This window comes from Amia ocellicauda, chromosome 13, assembly GCF_036373705.1.
Source record: "Amia ocellicauda isolate fAmiCal2 chromosome 13, fAmiCal2.hap1, whole genome shotgun sequence".
Classification (NCBI taxonomy): domain Eukaryota; kingdom Metazoa; phylum Chordata; class Actinopteri; order Amiiformes; family Amiidae; genus Amia; species Amia ocellicauda.
The window spans coordinates 12,745,925-12,769,337 of NC_089862.1; the positions used below are offsets into that span (position 1 = coordinate 12,745,925).

General features: G+C 36.8%; 1 protein-coding gene across 1 annotated transcript in view; it reads left to right on the forward strand.

The window, feature by feature from the left end:
* Positions 1-22,893, forward strand: part of LOC136766453 (mast/stem cell growth factor receptor kita) — a 37,829-nt gene extending 14,936 nt beyond the window's left edge. Inside the window, exons 9-21 of the mRNA XM_066719895.1 lie at positions 527-711; positions 5,261-5,367; positions 5,465-5,591; positions 6,321-6,425; positions 6,525-6,635; positions 7,699-7,840; positions 11,338-11,435; positions 12,014-12,141; positions 12,576-12,698; positions 14,716-14,827; positions 14,920-15,019; positions 17,435-17,540; positions 18,401-22,893. Coding sequence (XP_066575992.1) covers positions 527-711; positions 5,261-5,367; positions 5,465-5,591; positions 6,321-6,425; positions 6,525-6,635; positions 7,699-7,840; positions 11,338-11,435; positions 12,014-12,141; positions 12,576-12,698; positions 14,716-14,827; positions 14,920-15,019; positions 17,435-17,540; positions 18,401-18,559 — 1,603 coding nt within the window. The 3' untranslated portion in view covers positions 18,560-22,893. The remainder of the gene's footprint in view (positions 1-526; positions 712-5,260; positions 5,368-5,464; positions 5,592-6,320; positions 6,426-6,524; positions 6,636-7,698; positions 7,841-11,337; positions 11,436-12,013; positions 12,142-12,575; positions 12,699-14,715; positions 14,828-14,919; positions 15,020-17,434; positions 17,541-18,400) is intronic.
* Positions 22,894-23,413: the final 520 nt, after the last annotated feature.

Genomic DNA, 23,413 nt, shown 5'->3' on the forward strand with positions numbered 1-23,413 from the left:
TGGAAGATTAATGCAGATCCTCTGGACTCGGCCAGTTAGTGCTTTTCACTTTTATCCCTTCACTTTGCAAAATTCAACTTATTTTGTGTCTGTCTCTGCCTTTCAGTTGGTTTATTTGCATAAATAATTGTATTAGTTCATTATGGGAAACAGTGCTTGGCTCCCATGGAACATAACCGTGCTGAAATGATTGTAAAAGCGGTAGTAATAATGAATGAAAAGTGTTGAACTCGCATTCTTTTTCACCAATAAATGCCACTTCAGGTTTTAAAATGAAAAATGGTCAGTTTTGTGGCAAGTCTTGTAATGAATGCTCTTATTGTTTTCCTACTGACCATTCAACATGTTTTTTTCTATTTTGACACCATTCACATTCTTTAAAATGCTGAGATTGTAATTGTTGTGACATTATATGTATTTAATCACAAGATAACACTGGTTAAAAAACATAAAAGGCAATCTACTTAGCATATACAATTATGGGAGTGTTTCCTGAATGAAAACCATATTATTATCTTTATTCTAGATGCTCTAAGCTGCCCAATGCCACAAAGGAAGATATGGAAGTTGGCACTCTCACTTTATCCCAGCCAGACTTTGGCAGGATAGAAATTGAAAGCACGCTGAACATTAGCAGACTGAATTTCCAAAATGTGGAATGCATGGCTCAGATTAGCGATGAGCAGGATTATCACATCTTCAGCGTTAACGGTAAGTGTTTGTTTGTTTAGTTTAGTAACATTAATAACTTGCTTAATTCAGGTTCAGACGGTGACCTTGATCTTTAAGCCATTCATAAAAGCACAATTTCTGCTGAGATGGAAAACAAAATCCATAAAGAAAGTCCTAAAATCTTTGATCACACAGGTAAATAACAGGACTATACAGTATAATTCAAGTGGAGCTGAATATGTTGTTTGACGAAGTATTTTTAAAAGTTTTAGACACTCACCAGAAGCTATATGGGTAGGGAAAAATGTTACTTCTTTGAAGAGCTCTTCTTAAGCATATTCACAGGGGAATGTACATGATTCAATACAGCTCAAATAGTGCATTTAAAGAGGCACTTTAAATCAATGATTTAATTTAGATCAGAATTAAAGCTATTACTGTGTGGAGTGGAGTGGTGTGTTGCTGTTAGACATATCCAGTGCAGCTCAACTTATTCAACTCCCAGACCACCCTCAACGTCCGTATTACCTCCTTTAAAGTGCAATAACAGTTTCCAAAAATAAGTACGTGGGGTTATGGGATTGGGGGAAATTGCTTAATTGGTAATTTACCTGCTCTATCGGATGTATTTACTTCTATGCTCCCATGCAAATCATATCTGTGACATTGTACTTTGAATCTGAAGCATTTTTTGAGAAATCAGCTGGAAAAGATCTTAAGAATTATTACATTATTAAAATAATAATACATTAATTAATTTCATTCAAAATGCTGGAACATAAAGACTAAAGGAGCCCAGCACCACAGCAGTCCACCTGTCACTGAGTCTGGGATTTCCTCTCTGAAGAATGATCTTATTCATGTCTTTTCAATCTAAATTTGAATTGCTTTTCAGTAAGAATTTAGGTGTAAGTGGCATTTATATGGTATGGCTTATGACATTGCCTTGATAGCCTGGAAAAGGCTTTATGGTGAACAAAGACAGACAGTTCTGGTATCAGCAGAATTGTAATAGAAATGCAAATTTTCGGTGGAGATAAGGGTTTGCTTGTAATTCTTTTGAAACGTCTCGAAATATCTCATCTACAATTTAAAGATTTAAGCTATTTGACTAAAATAACAATGAACAGATACAGAAAGTGCCAATATACACCGATCAGCCATAACATTATGACCACCTGCCTAATATTGTGTAGGTCCCCCTTTTGCCGCCAAAACAGCGCTGACCCGTCGAGGCATGGACTCCACTAGACCTCTGAAGGTGTGCTGTGGTATCTGGCACCAAGACGTTAGCAGCAGATCCTTTAAGTCCTGTAAGTTGCAAGGTGGGGCCTCCATGGATCGGACTTGTTTGTCCAGCACATCCCACAGATGCTCGATTGGATTGAGATCTGGGGAATTTGGAGGCCAAGTCAACACCTTGAACTCGTGATTCATCGGACCAGGCCACCTTCTTCCATTGCTCCGTGGTCCAGTTCTGATGCTCACGTGCCATTGTAGGCGCATTCGGCAGTGGACAGGGGTCAACATGGGCACCCTGACTGGTCTGCGGCTACACAGGCCCATACGCAACAAACTGTGATGCACTGTGTGTTCTGACACCTTTCTATCAGAACCAGCATTAACATTTTCAGCAATTTGAGCTACAGTAGCTCGTCTGTTGGATCGGACCACATGGGCCAGCCTTCGCTCCCCACGTGCATCAATGAGCCTTGGCCGCCCATGACCCTGACCGGTTCACCGCTTTTCCTTCCTTGAACCACTTTTGAGAGGTACTGACCACTGCAGACCGGGAACACCCCACAAGAGCTGCAGTTTTGGAGATGCTTTGACCCAGTCGTCTAGCCATCACAATTTGGCCCTTGTCAAAGTTACTCAGATCCCTCCGCTTGCCCATTTTTCTTGCTTCTTAAACATATACACTGAGGGAACAAAATGTTCACTTGCTGCCTAATATATCCCACCCACTGACAGGTGCCATGATAACGAGATTATCAGTGTTATTCACTTCACCTGTCAGTGGTCATAATGTTATGGCTGATCGGTGTATGTTTTCAGCAGGTAACCTATGAGCAGATAACACATTATTTATACTCTCTTCAGCTAATATTGAAATTTGTCACGTTGTGGAAAAACTGCAAGCAATTGGGCATCGTTTAAATGCCACGGCCTACATGAGCATTGTTTCTGACCATGTCCATCCCTTTATGACTACCATGTACCCATCCTCTGATGGCTACTTCCAGCAGGATAATGCACCATGTCACAAAGGTCGAATCATTTCAAATTGGTTTCTTGAACATGACAATGAGTTCACTGTACTAAAATGGCCCCCACAGTCACCAGATCTCAACCCAATAGAGCATCTTTGGGATGTGGTGGAACGGGAGCTTCGTGCCCTGGATGTGCATCCCACAAATCTCCATCAACTGCAAGATGCTATCCTATCAATATGGGCCAACATTTCTAAAGAATCCTTTCAGCACCTTGTTGAATCAATGCCACGTAGAATTAAGGCAGTTCTGAAGGAGAAAGGGGGTCAAACACAGTATTAGTATGGTGTTCCTAATAATCCTTTAGGTGAGTGTATTCTCACAGATTTTACTGAAAACCATTTAAATAAGGGAGCTGACAATTTTAAGATGAAGGTGAAAACTAAGACTGGACAGATGTTTGTGATCAAGTCTTGCTTGCAGAGAAAAACAACAGGTGCCTTTTGTACTCGGACAATGCAGCTGTTTCTGAATTAAGGAAGTTAGAAGTATAAATGTGCTATTCACCCACTATTTGTCTTTTCGTTAAAAGAACACAGCAGCCCTTTTCATTTTTCTTTTTTTTATGCTCTACGCTGTTTTTATCACTTAATTCAAAACTGAATAATGCAAATGTGAAGCTGAATAATGATTTAGGGAGAAAATAAGTAAGGGAGATGTGCCAAAACTGCCATTTATTTTTCAATTGTCTTTTGTTTAGTGTGCTACTAGGCTGTTACCTTGTTTGTTATTCACACAAGAGCCACATATGACCAGGCTTTAACAACTTTATTGAAGAGAACTGAGGAACTTTTTTCATCCCTTATTTGATACTATATATATTATTTATTTACTCTTCTTCCCTTAATTTTTTTGTGATCTGTTTCCTTCAAATTCCTGGGTAGATGAATCGGCTGGATTAATCTATGGTGCAAGTTCAGCAGTTTTTGGTGGCTAAGACATTATTTGTTGCATGATTTATTTTTTCTTCTTTAAGTAATTGTTTCCAAGCTCTTCTCCTTTCCTTGTGACCTATATGTTTGATATTAATTTATTATTCCAGAAAGTTGAATTGGGTCAGTAAATCAGGAAGAAACCAAATAGCCAAACATGAGAAATTGTGTTGAGGGAGGAGTAGCACAATATCCCTCAAGCCACTTGTTAAAAGCTGCTAGTAAGTGTACCTCCTAAGTTTAGGGTGGGTACATATATTGTGAAGCGTTCTTTTGTTGTTGTTGTCCCACAGTTTTTCGCAATAGAGCCTGTTCTTGCAGAGTTATTTTTGTTACGTGATCATCAGTAACCAGTGAAACAAACAAAATCCCACTTAATGTGCAATCAGCCGTTTTTTCTGGTTTTCTGTGTCTGTTTACTGTGGTCAGAAAAGGGACATTGAAGAGCCAATACAAATAACTCCTTAAGACCCCACACAGGAAAGTGCATTTTATTTTGATCTTCAGCAGTCCAACTGATGCTGCAACCACAAGACAAAAAGACAATTCTCAACAACCTTTACATACTCTGATGCAAACCAAAACATTGTAGTCATGTTAAAGCCACTAAACCATAGCTTTTGAAACAACCAAAACAACTAAAATGTCTCCTCTCTATGATAGTTGGATGACTGTTTAATATGGTTATGGTTATAGATTTTTCACCGTGTTGGCACATAAAATCAAATCAGTAGCGTAACATAACGTGTTGTTACACCCCGAAGCGTGCGAGATTTCAAGAAGGACATCTCCGTTAAAGTACAGCCTAATGCTCTTATAAGAACAGTACTGTAGAGTATTGAAGAAGGCAGGCTTAAAAAGCCATTGGCAGATATGCAAGGGATTTCTTCTTGCAGACGCTGCATTCTGAGATTTGAAATGGAGAGAAATCTTCTTAACACTCAAGAGCTTATTATACAAGGCTGGAGACAACAATAACAAGTGACAGACTTCTGTGCAGTCATGATACTAAAAAGAGACACTGAGTTCCATTTAAGTACTTTTTTTGTTTGTTTGTGTGTCCTGGTTATGAATATACAGATAACAAATTAGATGTTTCAGTAGTGCTGCACGTCCTATGATCGTATAGATAGCCAGCATGCACCTTGTTCTCGCACTAATTGTGACACAGAGTGGTAATCGAAGCAGCCTCTCTTGTTGCGCCTTTTCACGTGTGAAAAGACCTTAATCTTTTTACCTACAGTTTGCTGAAGCAAGCACTATCCATTGTAAATAGGGAGAAATCTCCTTAAGACTCAGGAGTTGATCATACAAGACTTGAGCAGCAGTAGGAAACAATAACAAGGTTGTTGTGTGTGGCTGTTTCTCCCTGCTCCTACACAGAGAGAAGAGTGGCCCATGAACTCTTCACCCCTTTACTGACTGGGTTTGTTGTGGCAGCAGCTGTGCTTTGTCTCATCCTGGTGGTCCTCGCTTACAAGTACATACAGGTAAATAAGCACAGTGAACAGCTTTTCCATGCAGCTCTCCAGTGTAGGAGAGTGGTCGAGTCCATGATGCAACACACAATCCTCTCTTTCTTTGCAGAAACCGAAATATCAGATTCAGTGGAAGGTTATAGAAGGCATAAATGGCAACAATTATGTATATATTGACCCATCACAGCTACCGTATGACCACAAATGGGAGTTCCCCAGGGATAAACTACGCTTCGGTGAGTTTGGAGATTTTTTTTAAATGTGATCTTAATGTAATTCCATCAGAATTCCTACTAAAGAAGGAAATAACCCTATTGGACCTTTGTGGGATTCTCTCACACAACACTCAATCTTTCTAAATATGTCATAGTCAGGAACTAGATATGAGCATATATCCCCACAACTGATTAAGTTAGCCACTCACAAATACACGGGCAAGCAAGGGTGTAATCATTACTAATCACTTAAAATAACCCTTTTGTTATTTTGGCATCACATTGGACAAGAAAAGTGGACAAGGGTTCGTGTCAAAGCACCATGATGCAAAGTTCCCACAGAATTAGGATTGAATTCTTTGTTGTTTTTGTTTTAAATACAATTAGTAGTTCTCAGTAGTGGTGTATTTGTACGACTTTTCAGGGTCACTTTATGTACATATCCAGTGATATCTGCGACAAGTTTGAAACGTGAAAGCAGAGGAAGCATAAACTTTTCACAGCCATGGCCTGTCTTATTTAGAAAGTGTTCACAGCATGCTCTCATTTTTTTGTCACAGTTGATCCAACTGGAACAAGTTTGTGCTGAAGAGTAAAGCCAACGGCATGCTACTATACAACATTTGTACTGGAAACGGGTCCAATAATAGTTGCGTGACAGGATTAATTTAAATTGCATTCCTGTCTAAAGCTGATCTTGTGGACAGTTCATGAAAATACAGAGTTTAATTGTTTGTTTGTTTCCTTAAGGTAAAATACTGGGCTCTGGGGCATTCGGAAAAGTGGTGGAGGCCACAGCATACGGAATGTCAAAAGCGGACACAGTGATGACTGTGGCAGTCAAAATGCTGAAACGTACGTTAAACCCATGACTTCTAAATGGGCCCTGTGGTCTTTTTAAACAAATTAAACAAGTTCTTAATCATTCGGACTGCAAAACTTCTGTTTTTACAGCAAGTGCCCATGCCACTGAGAAGGAGGCGCTGATGTCTGAACTCAAGGTCTTGAGCTACCTAGGACACCACATGAACATTGTCAATCTCTTGGGAGCCTGCACAGTTGGAGGTAGCCGCACGTTAATTGATGAAGTTTATCTAAATTATGCATCATGTTAATATATGCATCTGTAAAACCAATGGCCTAAGTATACACCTATTCATTATTTATTAATTCATTGACTGCTGTGTGCATGCAGTTGCCCCTTTAACCTGTTTATTAGTTGAGTGATCGTAACCGCTGATATACTGATGAGATGCACTCCGTTTGCAAATGCCTGAGGTTAGCAATAGTTTAACAGAAGCCATACAGAGAATTTAAAGGAACCCACGAGTCAGATAAGGTATGGTTAAAACGCAGTCTGAGTTTTTCAAGATAGAAGGCCGAACGATGGTGTGAAGTCATCTGATCTTTTGATCAGTCTAAATACATATCATTATATACCAGCAGCTATCTTAGCATCAGTGCTGTGCATTTAGCTGATGTATTGTTTTGCTTCTATAGTTTTTCTAATTTGTAGCAGAAACATCTTTTGCAAAAGCATTTATTCTGTTTGCTATCAATGTTATATTATGTTATTTTGGTTCAAACATCATCTTACATCTTCATTAAAAAGCGTTTTACTTTGGAGTAACATTGCGTTAACTAAGCTGATTTCAGAAAGATTATTTTCAGCTCACTGAAGAAAATTCCCACACTACAGGTTCTCCCTGGGCCTTTTCTTACATTTTGAAATTATGTAAATCTTTACCTTGGAAAGAAACCTGAATATGCGCTCTACTAACTGTGCCCAGGAAAGCAGTTTTTTGGTTCTGTGTAAATTAATGAATGTCTAATCTTGTAACAGCTTTTGTAGATTGCTTTGTTTTTGGTCCCTGTGGATCTTGGATAAAGTAAAAGGTCTCCAGGCAACAAATAATAAAAACTAAATATCTACTTTATAACTACTGGTTTGGGATCCAAAAACAGCTGAAATAAAAAGCAGCATTTTATCTCTGTACAAATGCTCAGAGCTACAAACTAATGGTTTAATTGATAACCCAAGACCCAATGATTCAAGCTGCTGTTGTTGTTGTTGTTGTTGTTGTTTTTAAAAGCCTTTTCTAATTATAATGCATTATCCTATTCTCAGGTCCAACATTAGTCATTACAGAGTATTGCTGTTTTGGTGACCTTTTAAACTTCCTGAGAAGAAAACGAGACATGTTTTTTTGCTCCAAATTCGGAGAAGACTCTCATTATAAGAATATCGTGAACCAAACCGAACCAACAAGGTAAGGACAACTTTTGCTGGAAGATATGTTTATTATGATGTTCTTCAATCACATGAATATCCCCAAGCAGCAGGATGTAGGTTTCATAGTTCAAGGCAGTGTGTCTGGGTTAATTACTTCAGACAGAATGATTAACTATGTGACCAGAGGACAAGTCCTTGCTCTGACTTTTCTTTTTTTCATGACCTCGGTTGGTTGTTGGTCTTCTTGAGTGCATTGTTAGCTGAAGTTGTACTACTGTGTGCTATGAACCTGCAGTTTAAAATGTAATTCATCTCCATTTGTGGAATTGCATGTCATAGTTTAACTAGTATGTTCCGAAATATTGAGCATGCTTGGCCCTGGAAACCTCTCGTTCCACTGCAAGAGCTTTTGCAAAGGCATGCTTTTCACATCATCTTACCACCTCAATGGTATGAGTAATTATTGCACAAAATTCACCGACAAGAGCCTACTTAAACATTAAATCACTAAAGTAATAAAACAGGAAAAGGCTGTTTGTGAGATCTGTTACTGCAGTTTGCACCACTGCCTAGTTCTATCCCGAAACTTCCTCTCTTTGCTTCAGTATGTCTCTGTGTCGCTTTGCACCCAAGGTTTCCCACCGTGAGCTCTTATTAGTACCGCATAAATGGTCTCGGATGCGTTGCGTGCTTTGCATACAAGGCGACCATTATTTCCATCAACAAGTGCCTATTTATTCATGAATGTAACATATATATATATATATATATATATATATATATATATGTAAAGAGCTCTGTAGACTGCTGTCATGCTCTTCGGCTCTCATTAGCTCAGTATTGCAACCACGGTCTCGAGCCGTAGCATGTGGGCAGGTCTTAGACTCTCACAAGCAAGTATTCCTCAGGTGAACACAAATGTGAGAATGAGGAAGAGAGACAGATGCATGGTAGTCCTTGCTCTTGCTTGGTGCTAGAGTGACACTTATAGTAATTGGGAACAGTGGTCTCAAATGTCTCCTCTCAGTGCTCAATTTAATAGAAAAAATAAAATATCAAATGAACAGAGGTATTATCCAAAGTTAACATCTCCCTGTTTTCTAAAGCACAGACAATTCCACATAAGAAGCCAGCATATCAAGGGATTTTATTATAAAATCTGATATGATGTGGAGTGATTTGCTTGAAAACATTTGTCGGCATGACTGAAAAATAAAAATTCCCCAATACAAGCCCTTAACCATAAACAGGAGATAAATTCAGCTTTATTTCACTTGTCTGTATGACTCAATATTTCCAGCATCATAAAAACTGTAAATACGCTGCCAGACTAAACCTAAACTATAAAAATAACATTGTATTTAACGTTTGGAGTGCTTTTCATTTAAAATTGCAAAGCTCTATGCAGCCCACTGTAAACACAGCAATAACGCAGAAGACTCTCCAGCACCCTGTTATTAATGTATTTGTCTGGTTTAAGCACAAGGACAGGAGTGCAAAAGATCCCTTAAATACACTGGGGCTAAATTGTATAACACTTTGTGAGTAATAGGATTTTAAAGTCAATCCTATACCTCACTGGCAGCAAATGAAGAAATGCCAAAACTGGGGACATGTGTTCAGACATTGAGATTTTGTTTAGAATCCGACAGAATGAATTCTGGGCCACCATGTCTGTGAATTAGCTGTGCAGGAACACCAGCTAAACGATGACAGCAGTCATTGCAAGATTAAATAATCAGAATGAACCAATTTCTCTATTTGTGGGAACAGATTGTAAAAAGTACAATGTTATGTAAATGTTTTTATGTTTTATGTTATTAAATAAGAGAGATCCATTGCCATTATCAACATTATAACCGTGGTATTGAGTCCAACCAACTATTTTGTTTTTGATCAAAGGGTAACATATAGTGATGATAAACAGCTAACAACAGTAAACTACCACAGAGGACAGCTGTCAAAACCAACATTGTACTAGACATTGTAAATGTGCTCGGGAAATTATTCATACTCAATTGACAACCTTTGTGTCACAGAATTATTAAAGCAGGGATTCAACAGCCCTGTTATCAGGGAATAGACTCTCAAAACATGTTTTATGCACAGTGTATAACATAAAATCATTTGTAAGGGAATTGGTTTGATCAAGAATTGAGGACTGCAGTTGACAAACCCAGATTATGGTCTTGGCAGCACAGACTGCAATAACGAACTTTGTTAAAGAAGGATTTAGGTTGTATTCTTGTATTAAGTGGCAAAGATATTTTTTTAGGTTCATCATATCCAATGTTATTTTCAAGCATTACGTTTTTTTAATTAAAATTAATTGTGAGAATAGATGGCATAGATTAAATATATGAAAGCGTGAATATGGGTGTATCCTCTCTTACTTCCTGTCAAACAGTAATCAGACTCAGAGAAAGAGACAGAAAGAATTGAGGGTTTATTTACTTCTGTGAGGTAACACTGCACCTTTAATTTAAGAAATGCAGGAAGCATTTGACATGAAATTTGAATCAAATACTGTTTAAAAAAACATATTTTGTTAGTTAAATAAATGAACAGATGTGTATTGATTGAAATTTGTGTGGACAGCCATTAGTTAATCAGTGTGGCCTTTTCTGCACAGAATACCTTACCAAATCAATTTGATAAAACTGCCTATGACATGGCTGATATGGAGCTTCAGCAAAGACCGTTTGAAGGTCGTGTGTAGTGTTTTTGATAATACGGCCTGTGGCAAGGAAACGGTCATTATATTAATAGCACCTCAAATTATTTGTGTTTATTTTCTTTCATAACCAAGGTTATATGCCGTTTATATATAGATGTAATTTGGTCTGTTTTGTGGGTGTTCATGTTCTTTTATTATAGTGCTAGTGTTAACCTTCATATAAGCTGAGACCAGGGGTGGCGCTAGACCATATTTTCTCTCAGCCCTCCTAAAAATAATGCAATTATGAAGTAAACGTCGTGGTCAAACAGTCCAACAAAACACCGCCAGCCGACCCTTGTGTTTTCTCTCAGCCACCCTATAAATAATACAACACAAGAATCAAAGAATGAAAAATGAACTCTGCAAAACACCATACCACCTCCCCCCCCCGTGTCGCCATTTCTAAAACCACAGTTTTATGCATGTTTCTGTGTTATAGTGTACAAGTTAGATAGATAACACTCTTCCAGATCAATTCGATCATATTAGCAACTTGAGAAACTGTACAATTTTAAACTTGCCAAATAAGGTGGGTGTCAAACTCCATGGGGAAGTTTTCCACTATCCAGGGAGACACACCACATCCGGACTACCTGAGAGAGCATACATGCTGAAGTTTGACATCCACCATTATTTGGTACGTTCTATATTTTAGCAAGCTGCTTATGATGTGTCGATCTGGAAGAGTGGTATGTATCTTACTTGTACACTATAACAATACCTAAAACCCATATTTTAGAAATGTCAGGGCCACTCCCTTTCATTCAGTTAAAGTAGGTGACATTTTTTTTCATCTTCTCCTTCCATGAATCCAGTGAAGACAGCAAAAATGGCTATATGATGATGCGACCCTCTGTTTCTGGTGTCACACCACATGGTTTCCCATCAGAGAAGAGAAGGACAGTGTGGAAAGGTGAGAAGAGTCTGGTTACACTGGACCAGAAATTCAAATTCAAATCTTGAAAATGACAGACTACACCTGGATTAGGTCATCCCATATTTATTATTTTCCTCATATAATACCTTAAACATAGAGCATTTTCTTTGAGTGTAAGTAAAATCCTAGTTTCCTAAGCCAGATTGTTTAACATGTGATTCAGAACCTGCTGTTTTAAATGCTGTTTGCTGGCAAAAAATATTTTTCAAACCACTTAGAGGTCCCTGACCCTAAATCCTGAAAATGATCTCCGATGTAGAACTGGGAATGCTCAATCCTGACTGGGAATGCTCTAACGGACCTTTAAGACAGCAGAGGTTTAGATGCACTGAATAACAGTTTGTCAATTAGTGTAAGAAATAAGAGGGGAGTTGGATTTATCTGGACATGCACTGCTCTGTATGCAAATTAAATACATAACACATCACTTTAGGGGCGTGGATTATCCAATAAAAATCACCCAGAAAGCATGAAATTGGATACAGATTTGCATACAACAGATGTCACCATCTAACAATTTTCAGCTATCATTTTTTATTTCCCTCTCTGATTAGGATCATATGGTGATAAAGACATCAGCAATGAAGTTTTACAAGATGACACAATGTCTCTGGACACCGAAGATCTCTTAAGCTTTTCTTACCAAGTTGCTAAGGGGATGAGCTTTCTTGCTTCAAAAAATGTAAGATTACCTTCCCTCAGTGATAAAGGTTCTAGTTCTGGATACCACTATTTTTAAATCTTAAGAGCATTAGAACATAAGAAAGTTTACAAACAAGAGGAGGCCATTCGACCCATCGTGCTTGTTTGGTGTCCATTAATAACTGAGTGAAACAAGGATCCTATCCAGTCTTATTTTTAAATGTTCCCAAACTTTCAGCATCTACCACATAGCTGGGGAGTTTGTTCCACATTGTGACAACACTCTGTGTGAAGAAGTGTCTCCTGATTTCCATTTTGAATGCCTTTAAGCCCAAATCTTATTTTAATGTAATTGCTGTAATAGCTTTGCTTAATATTTTAATTAATGTAAGTTTCATATGTATGTACCTTTGATAAGCAGCTTACCAGTTTTTTTGGTTCTTGACATATTTTTCATTATTGCCTGTTTTGCAGTGCATTCATAGAGACCTAGCAGCAAGGAACATTCTGCTGACACGAGGGCGGGTGGCAAAGATTTGTGATTTTGGCCTTGCCAGAGACATTAAGAATGATTCAAACTATGTTGTTAAAGGCAATGTAAGTATAAGTTGTATAGCATTTCATGGCAGCAAAAAGGGGAAAGTGTGCCGTAGTGGTGAGGGTTCTGTATCCATTATGAAAGGGTTATGACTTAAAGTCAGTAATTAGGCATTGAACCAACAACAAAACAGGGTTTGATACAAAATAGTCTGTAACTACAGGACATTTATTCCTACTTTAAAGGAGTGTAGCAGAAAAATATAGAAATCCTATCCTGCCTTTGTCCTTTGTGTGCTGTTACTCCTATCTTGGTTCACATTCCTTTCTTGCAACGTATTATCTGCAAATTACCTTCCAATGCAACTTGCTATTTAGAGATTCATGATTATTATTCATGAGTAATGATTATAATATTGATGAGATGGAAAGGCTTAGTTTAGAATGCCAATTAAATCACTGCTAGTAATTAGAAATGACCATTCAGACACTGATTATAATATGTTATAGCCCTTGAGGGTATGTCCCAGAGGGGGTATAAAAGCTTTGTTCTATCTTAAAACTTTTGGGGAACAGTGTCATTCTGGCCTAAAATCCTTTGAGTTTTGTGTTGCACTGTTCCTCCCGTGCACATAATAAATTCTGATTAGAACTCCCGACTCCAAAAATGTTTTCCACCACAGGAGCAACCATTTAGAGGCAATGCCACTGGGGGGTACCTGGATTTATTTTTGAGATTTGATTGATGATATAATAAATAAGATGAGTACAGTGTAGACATTTGAACTGCTTCTAACAGAAGACGAGGGTACTATTAGGAGAACCGATTGCCACCAGTGGTCTGACGGTTTTAAGAAAATACAGAAATGTGCAGAGTGTGTAATAATTTGTAGAAAATCCCATCTGTCAGTGCTGTTACTCTGCTATAGAGGCTCAAATAAGAATACAATAACTATTGTTCAAAAATTCCCAGACCACTAGACACAAATGTGTCATCTCAAATGGTGAGCTGGTATAGAGGAGGCAGAAGTGATCCTCCGGGTACAGATTCCTTGGGTTCCTTGGGTCTAAATGGTGAATAATTTTGAGAATTGAAGTGGTTAGAAACCACAGACAGCAACTGTCATAACTGACCACAAGCCAAGGTGACGTCTACACTGTGCCCAGATCTGCCAGGGCTGCAAAACTGAAATGGCTATGACATTTATTGGGAACATTCGGGTATGAATTAACTGTTAACCAGTCGTTATAGAGGCGTCAGCTAAAGACGAGTTCAATTATGAATATCATCAATATCACCATCACCATCAGACTATATCCACTGCTGGATGAAGGCTCCCCAAGATGTTTCCACTTGCTTTGATCTACAGCTTCTCTTTTCCACGTCACGTCTGCAAAGTTTATGATTTCATCTTCCCATCTTTTATGTGGTTCACCTCTTAGTATTCAATAGCTTCCTTTGTCCATCTTTGATCTGTTTCTCTTGCAATATGTCCGGCCTATTGCCATTTTTAATCAATTGTAAGCCGGATTCATTCATATATTTTTTTTCCTAATAATGTTTCACTTTCTTTTACTTTGTTTTCACTGGAGTTCCCATTATTTCAGTGCTCTTACTGTTCCAAGAAAATAATATCACATGGTCATATACTCAATTTGTACTCCCCGGGAGTAACTGTCACACCAAATGCATAGAACAGATCTCTCTTTCAGTGTTGTACAATGCATGTAGTTGAGCGTGTGGTAATGTTTGAGCTCAGCTTGGAAAAGTTTAACATGCACTAATGCACTAGCATGCGTTTTTGTGTATTTTCTCAGTCTTGTTGTGTCCAGTGTATGTATCTGTCTGTGTGAATGAGAACTCTTTACAACTGGTACCACCATTTTCAAAAAGCCAACACGTTTACCCAAGCTTGGAATTTAATTGGGTTGTGTTTTCATTTTATGTCTAATCAGTGAGTTTTGTATTAACCATAAGGATTCACAATTTTATGACAGTTGTATGAGTATTTCAATGGTAACTGTTTTTACTATGACTTTGGAAGTTGTTGTAATTGTAGTGCTTTCTTGTTTTTAGGCCCGACTTCCTGTGAAGTGGATGGCACCTGAAAGTATTTTCGACTGTGTTTATACTTTCGAGAGTGATGTCTGGTCATATGGCATATTACTGTGGGAAATATTCTCCTTGGGTATGTCTTGACTTATTCTTCTAAGATATTTGTTTTTCTAGGCTCTGTTTAAGGATTTCTGAAACTAAATAAGAACCTTTCAATTTTAACAGGAAGCAGCCCTTACCCTGGCATGCCTGTGGATTCCAAATTCTACAAAATGATTAAAGAGGGATACAGAATGATTGGACCTGAGTTTGCACCCCATGACATGTAAGGATACAAATGTTGGCAATGTTAACTATGAACTTGCAGATCTACATTTAGCAGTTTAAAAATATATATTGTAGTGTTGACAATCTTGTTTATCAATTCATGCCACTTTGGATTATTGTGGTGGTTATTCAGAGTATGCAGACAGGAGTTACACAAACAGGAGTACGCATACTTTGTATTATTATAGACTGCAGTTTCTTTCTGCCTCCTGGGAAGAACACCGTGAATAGGAACAAAACGCCACCAGGGCTTAAACAGAGCTTCACCCCACTGTAATGTTTCCTCCAGAGGACAGTGGTAAGAGTCAGCGCTACAATAATGAGACACGGAAAACCAGAACGGCAACCCTAGAATTTCTCGATTGCTGCAATTCTAATTATGCTTTTATAATTTTTAAATGCCAAGAACTACAACGGGATTTTTTTTTTTTTTTAATTATATATATTATACATATGTAAATGTACAGTGCCTTGCAACAGTATTCACCCACCTGTAAAGTTTCCACATTTTGTTGCCGTCTCAGTTTGCAATCATGAAACTATACACTAGGACTTTATATTTCGAATATACAGAATCTAATCTAAACTGATAAAGCAAAACAAAATGGAAAGATTGAGAAAATTGCCCACTTGCCAGAGAAAAGCCATGGTGAGAATTATCACAAACATACAACCAGATGATTCTCCGGCTTGCCCAACATTTTAGATAGTGAAAATTACTTGTCTATAAGTGTTCACAGTCATAGACTCAATATGTATTTTGCATGTGGTGGTGGTGGTGTTGTATCACTTATTTCCTGTTTAAAAAAAAGTGTCTCCTCAGTATTGATAGCTAGTTATTAATATTGCAATATGCTCTGTGCATTCTTGTAGTTATGGTCTGTGTGCGAATGTGAAACTATAACATATTTGTAGAACTCAGAAGTGCCACCACAGGTCTAAAAGTGAGGGGCCAGAATGTGTGACAGGGAGCAGACCTAGAGCCCAGAATACTTATTAGCAAATGCGACCTCATGCATCACATTTCTATGAAAATCAGATACCCTAAACACTATCTATTTATTTTACACAAAATGGAACAGTGATAGTACAGTTCTATGGAAGCTGAACTGGTTAGTGGGACACAGGGAGAAATGGACTCCCCCAGTGAGGGGGCCACCACTCCCATTGTCTCCTCCAGAGGTGGCGTAACCCTGTAACAAGTCTTTGTTAGATGCACAGGTGGTCATAATTATAAGTCCAGCTGAACAGTCATACTGAAATACAGCTAAGAAAGGATTTATCGTCTTCCGCTATTGGTGAATAAAACATTTCTTTACTTTCTCAAAATACAATAAACAGTAACATTTGTGGCTTTAATTATGCACAATACATTCCTTATTAAATCATTCCCCCTTGGTAGCCACTATACCATTGTTCAACCCAAAGAGGAAACCATATGTGACAAGAAAAACAGGGCAGATTGTGAAGAGTTTCTGTAGAGACAACAATGGTGGAGTTTACTTGTCTGTACTGTACTTCATGCAAATGAAGGGCAAAGGAACAAGTTAATATGCAAATGAGCTCTCACAGAATCCATGGCCGTCATGTGACAACTTGTTCAACGTAAAGAGTGTACAAGCCTTGTGCCTTGCATCCAGTTGTTTAATACTTTGTTTTACTAATCTTTCCAGAGTAGTTTTTCACATCACTGATGGAGCTAACAAACCGTGAATATAAGTGTTTACAATACGAAGTACAATACTAAACAGTGCACAACAGACACACAACAGTATAAAGCATAATGATAATAGGGGAACAAAAAAAAAAAACTGCTTTCCGCATTACCATTAATATGAAATACACCATTGTTAACCATGAAACATCCATCAGCAACTTTACCTTGAAAGCCACAATAAATGGACCAGTTATCTTGCACTTTTATGATGCGGTCATTTAAGGATGTATTGGATTATCTCAGTAGCATTTAAATGAGGGTTTGTATGTGGAAACGGGCGTGTTTTTCATAATCTTTACATCATTTACTTGAGCATCATCATTTCACGAGTTTAAAGACATATACTGCAGCAAAGTTAAATCAATTGTAGTTAAAGTTAAATTGTGTGTATATCTATACCAAAATTCGGGGTATGAAGATTTGCAATTGATTGCTCGAAACATGTTATTTTTCTGTTCTTTTTTAAGATTGACATACAATACAATTTAATGCATTTAAGTTACTTGAAACAAACTCCCTTTAGTATACACCGTAATCCAGTCTAACACATATATATAGAGATATTTTGCATGATTTATTGGTATATAACTTCATCAGTTCATCAGCGACTACATTATTTTCAATCTCCACTATTTTTACTGACTGGGTCATGTTATTTATTGTTATTGCACTAGATTTAACAAAGGCCTTTTTCAGGTATGAAATAATGAAGTCCTGCTGGGACACAGACCCCCTCCGGAGACCTTCATTCGGGAAGATTGTAGATATGATTGAATTACAGCTCTCAGACAGCACTAAACATGTAAGTTGGTTGATAAGTTTATTTTAGATTGAACACTCTGTAAAATACCAAATACTGGGCTGCAGTGACATGTAGGTTATTCTAAATCTTTTAACACATTGATGTAGCACAGTTGTTAACAGATTGACTTGAGGTTTACCTCTTTACAAAATTCTAATAAAACCCTGCATGTAGTTCTGTCCTTAGACATGAACTGGAAAAAGACTGAGGCCTTAGGGAGAATTGAGATATGTAACTAGGAACAGCGACTTCCCTTGCAATTTGGCATTTTAAGTAGAGTCAAATGCCCTTTACTGCTGGTCATTTCAAATGATCACTGACTTGAAAAACGGCAATAACAGAGTGAAGTATATTTCATATAAACACTATGTTGGTTGGTTTACCTGCCATGAACAGAGCTGTTTAAAATGGAAGGTGTTGGTTGAAGCCAGTTTACTGTTGCAACAAGGCTAGATGGTGTGATTTAATTTTTCTCTTAAATGAAATGGTGGCAATGCCAGGCTGCTAGTGCTTATATGTGTCACAGTTTATTTTGGGAAGGGCGTTGTTCTGTATACTTACAGCAAGGTCACGAGAGGAGCAGAATTGCCTCATCAAGCAATTACCATCATTTGGTCCCATTAAACAGAACTATGGTCACGTTTTTGACATATTCGCTTCAAAGCAGCCCTCAGAGATAATATTTTAAGCCGTCATTTGTTTTATTTAGTTACATAAACTGCAAGATTATTATTTTTTTGTATGGTGTGGCCAGGCCTCTTTGGTTGTGTAAAAACAGAAGCAGTCATGACAACCCAGACCTTGAATTATTAGTCTCTGTCTTTCTTTTGTGACAAATGCCATTTTGGTTTATCTTCCAGATCTATTTGAACTTCTCCAGTAAGTTCTCGCACAGAGAGGAGCTTCACTGTCACTCCCTGCGGCTCAACTCGGTTGGCAGCAGCACAGCCTCCACACAGCCGCTCCTGGTGGGCGATGACGTGTTCATTGAAGAAGAGCTGAGACAGCACAGAGCTTGAGCGCGGCACAGTGCTGCTGGGTGAAGATCAAAACCACTGGACGTCCCAGGAGACCATTTCAAAAGTGCCTAAGAGAAGGTGATTTGTACCCACTGAGAAAAGTACACTGTAAAGTTCAGGTAGTTTTTGACTGTCAACATGGGGGTATTGACCGTGCCGATTTATATTGTTATTATTATTATTTTCAATCCCCCATTTTGTTTATAAAGACAATCAATCAGCAACAGGCCTATTGGTGATATTTTATTTTGTGACATTTATAAAGCTGTATGCCTCACATAAGCTTATAGGAATTACTTTAACAAACTGGATTGTTTAGATTGTTTGTTTTGAAAAACACCCGTATTTCAAAACTAAAATACTAAAATATAATCTATTTTCAGTATCAAGTCCCAACCAAACATTCCCAGGACGTGCAGGAATGGTTTGAGTTAAGGAGTCATGTTGTACATATCAGGCTTTGTGGTGTGAAACAAGAATTTTGCAATAATGTGCATGTCCAATTTTGTAATTAATATTTCAGTTTGAATGTAGCAGAGCACTTTGGATTCATTAGCTGGACAATATCCTTCAGGTGTTGTAAAGTATATGTTGAATATGCATATGTTTATTTTAGTTTTTCATGTCTTATTTTTTAAATAACCATAGAATGGTACAAACATGAAGCACATGTTTTGAGAAGAATTTGATTTACTTTTTAATAGTTTGTTAAAATATTTAAATGGAGAAATTAAAGACATTTCTTCCTTTAAAACATACATTTCAGTTACCTATGTAAATGTTATTTTCTCATGCTTGGGATTATATATTTGTTGTTTTTAATGTTAATGACCAACCTACTTGATGTTTTTTTTTGTTAGCGATAGGAAGATGTTCCCAACTTATAGTGGATGCATATAATTGTGCATGCAGCTTCTGTTTATTCCCTCAAACCATCATCCTTCCATATTCTCATCCTCATCCCATACTCGCTCCATTGCAGCTCCTCCTTATTGGCTCAGCTTGCCTAGTGTGTTCCTGCTGGGATCTGAGTGACAGCTCCATTTTCATATCTGTGGGAAATGGAGCTGTCACTCAGCAGAAGAATGGTCTCCCCTGAACCTGAACTGTTACTCAAAGTCAAACTCAAGAATGCACAGAGCACCAGTAATGAGGAAAAACAATGATAAGCAGCCAATGGCACCCAAGTTTTTAACCTGTCTGGCAGAAGAGATAATAGAGAGAGAGGCTACCTGCACAACTTTCACGTATCAATAATTACCCTTTTTTTTAAGTTTTAAGGAAAAGAAAAATGTGTCAGTTAGATCTCAGAGAAAGCACCTTTTGTGTGTGTGAGGGTGAGGCTGTTTTTGGCCAGAGAGAATGAGCAATAGAGGTGGTGTCAGGGATGTTACCCGTACATACTTGTTTTCGGCAACATGAGGCAGCAATGTTGAACACAGGCATATTTGCATACTTGTGAATAATTAAAAGTACAACTCCACAATGTGAAAACTAGTCAAATAAATCAATAACTAAACCTAGATGAAGATTTCTGAACTAAATGAGGAAATGTGATGTTGTTTGGGAAAAATACCACACTAGGTATTGTGCTAAAATATATATCTTAATCTTCTAATTAGGTGTTTTGTATTACCTATTATTAAGTGAAATTTGAGACCAGTTGCAGGCATATTATACCAACATAACTGTATATGTTATTTTTGCATTAGAAGAAAAATAAGCTTCCCTTTTACATCTTGTCCTTTATTTTTTATCTTTACTAAATTGTTATATATGGTTACCCTCTTGAAAAATGCCCTTTTGTTTCTGCCTTCCAGAAGATATTTCCAGAATTGAAAGACATAATTGTTGTTAGTGGGGTTTTTTTTACTCATCAAATTAAAAACATAATTTTACAATGTGTTGTCTGTGTAAGATACAGCATATACAGTCATTATTGACAAGACAGTTCAAACATCTCTTGGAACTCCATTCACTTGAAGGATTTTATTATTTCTCAGTCAGCAATAAATAAAGCACTTGCAGAAGCAGTTATCAGTTATAACACCTTAACAGAAAGAAACAGAGAAAAATACTATAGATTATTTACAAGTAATTGGCATATAAAGTAAAGTAGAACAATCATGTTCTATACCGTTTCACATCTATACCATTGTCCAGTTGCCATCTTGACTCTTGAGCTGGATTTAAAATTGTCCCTTTTGGAAACTTAAAATTGAGTTCCACACATAAGAGGTCTTCTGTGCTTTGTTTCCAGTTGTTTCCTCTCCAGGAAGTTTCACTTCCATGCGTTCGTACGTGTGACTCATCACTGTAGAGCTTTTTTTTTTTTAAACTTCCTGAATCCTATTAAATAGCATTGTGTGTAAGCCTATTACAGACATCAAGTTTATAAACCTTACCGCACATTTTTGAAACACTGAGTTGTGTCACTCTGAATTCATCTTAAAGACAATAGACACTTGAAACATACTGTTTCTTGTGTAATAAAGTGCCTACACATTTACAAAGCTACATTGGTTGTATCCAATGTAAAAGGTTCGAATAATTATCCATATAACATTGTACCTGTAATCCCTTAAGGTAATAATATTGTTGCATTCCGTTCAGCCCATTCTGAGTTTTAATATTAGTTATTTTAAAACTTTGTTTTAAGAAACAAAATCTGAGAAATCTACCTTTTTGTAGCTGTTAAATTTGAAGTAACATTCAAGTAGTGTGTAAGCATTTTATCTTTTTATCATACCTAAAATATAAATACACTGTTAAAACTAATCCATCATAGTGTCTGAGTTACTTATTAAAGTAAACATGAAAATCTTGTTAATCTTGTTCAGACACGCCTTAGCTCCCCTGTATCCTGCACTGTTGTCTCCGTTCTACTTTGAGCACCTTGATCATCTGAAGTACTTCCCTTCTTGTTCATATTCATTGAGGCCTCCGTTAGTGCAATATATATATATACATTCTGTCAGCAAAGGACTGTCTGAGCAGCACTGCAGTATTTCCATCATTGTTTCAGTGCTTGGCTTGACCAAGGAGGGAAATGATGGTTGTGAGTGTACAGAAGGATGAGGGGAAATGTTTCTGTGGACTTATTAGAAATTCGTTCCCCCCCCCCATTTGTCTCAAATGTGTTTTGATTTTTTCTCCTCATTTGCTTGTTTTGTTTCGTTCCAGTTTTAGAAGTGATTGTGCATTACAGGACTACTACACAATTTGTAAACATAAAATTAATGATTGATTAGTGTTTCATATACATATTGTTGACCACTAAAGAATGGCTAAAACTCAATGACAATTGTCTTTCTCTATAAAATAAGACAAAACAAAGACAAAACTAATACACACATTTACATATTTATAGATTTACATTTATTGTATTTCCCTAACTTAATTCTTTACAATTAAATAAAATACATGCTTAATATGTAGCAATTTAAGGAAATGCTGTATTTCTGATAATAATTTTTATTTGAAAAACAAAACATATAAATGATTTTAAAAAATCACATTACATTTCTCTATTTCGGTACTTTATTTTCTATAAATGGGTGTTGTTCACATTTTCAAGAACATTGTTTTAGCCCATTATGTCTTTATTTGGAGTTAACTTTGCTGAGAGGAACATTTTTAAGCCATGTAGATTTACTTATGATGATTTGTTATTTTGTGTTTCTGTAAATAACATTATTTTATGTTACAGGAAAATATTGTAATCACTATTGTATATATTTTAAACTTATTGTCCTATTAATATGTCTGTATAGTTGGGTTGCATTGTTTTCCGTTCTTGTTATTAGTATTATTGTACTTGACAAGTCTATTTAATTGTTATGAGAGGTCACCAACATTTCGCCTTCAGCAGTGTCCCTTAGGAATTGTTTGTTTCCAATTGCATTCTATATTTTTGTTTTTATATATCAGTGACATTGACCCTACACTATATATATATATATATATATATATATATATTTGTGTGTGTGTGTGTACATATATATATGTATATATGGGTCAATAACGAATTACAATTATTATTATTAAATATGTACAGTTAAATTCTCAAATAAAATATATTTTAATTACAATTACAATGTATATTGGGGAAAGTTCCATTTGGGTGTCATTTTAAATGTTTTCTTTTTTGTATTCTTCTATTAAACTTTGTAAAACCATAAAAAAGATAAATTCTCTTTATTTAGTTTACTTTAGAGCAGACCTCTGTGACCCTGGCATGTTGTTCAACATGTCTGCCATCTACTCAACAGACTTTATAAATAAATAATAATAGAACTGTGGAATTATACAATAAAATGCCAGATTGACTGTGATTTGTTTGTTTATTATTATAAGCAGTCGTATATTTTTATATTTTTGTACTTCATAAGAGAAGACACTTAAACATTCTCCTGTTTGTATTTTGTCCCTGTAGTGATGTGTAGGGGATCCTTATGATAGACGATCATGAGACAGTCAACACAAAAGACACTTAAAGACATCTTGATCCCAGGGGGGAAACTCAATCTAGTAATTTACTGTTCACAATCCCGGCCTTCCTTTGCATACGCAAGAACACTGCTCATGTTGGAATCACTAATTAAACTGTTTTTCAATGTACCAGACATACAAAAACTTATTACAGCACATTATTTTAAAATTATTATTATTATTCAGGGCAACTTACAAAATATAAGTGCAATACACAGTGCAAAAATACCGTTCAGTTCAAAACATCAAACATCACAAATTCAGATTTTCATAATACAAAGCAATTCAAAGCATAATACATTACACAAGTGAATACAATAAATTAGGTCTTACATCCTGGGTAGTAAAAGCTAAGTGCAGACA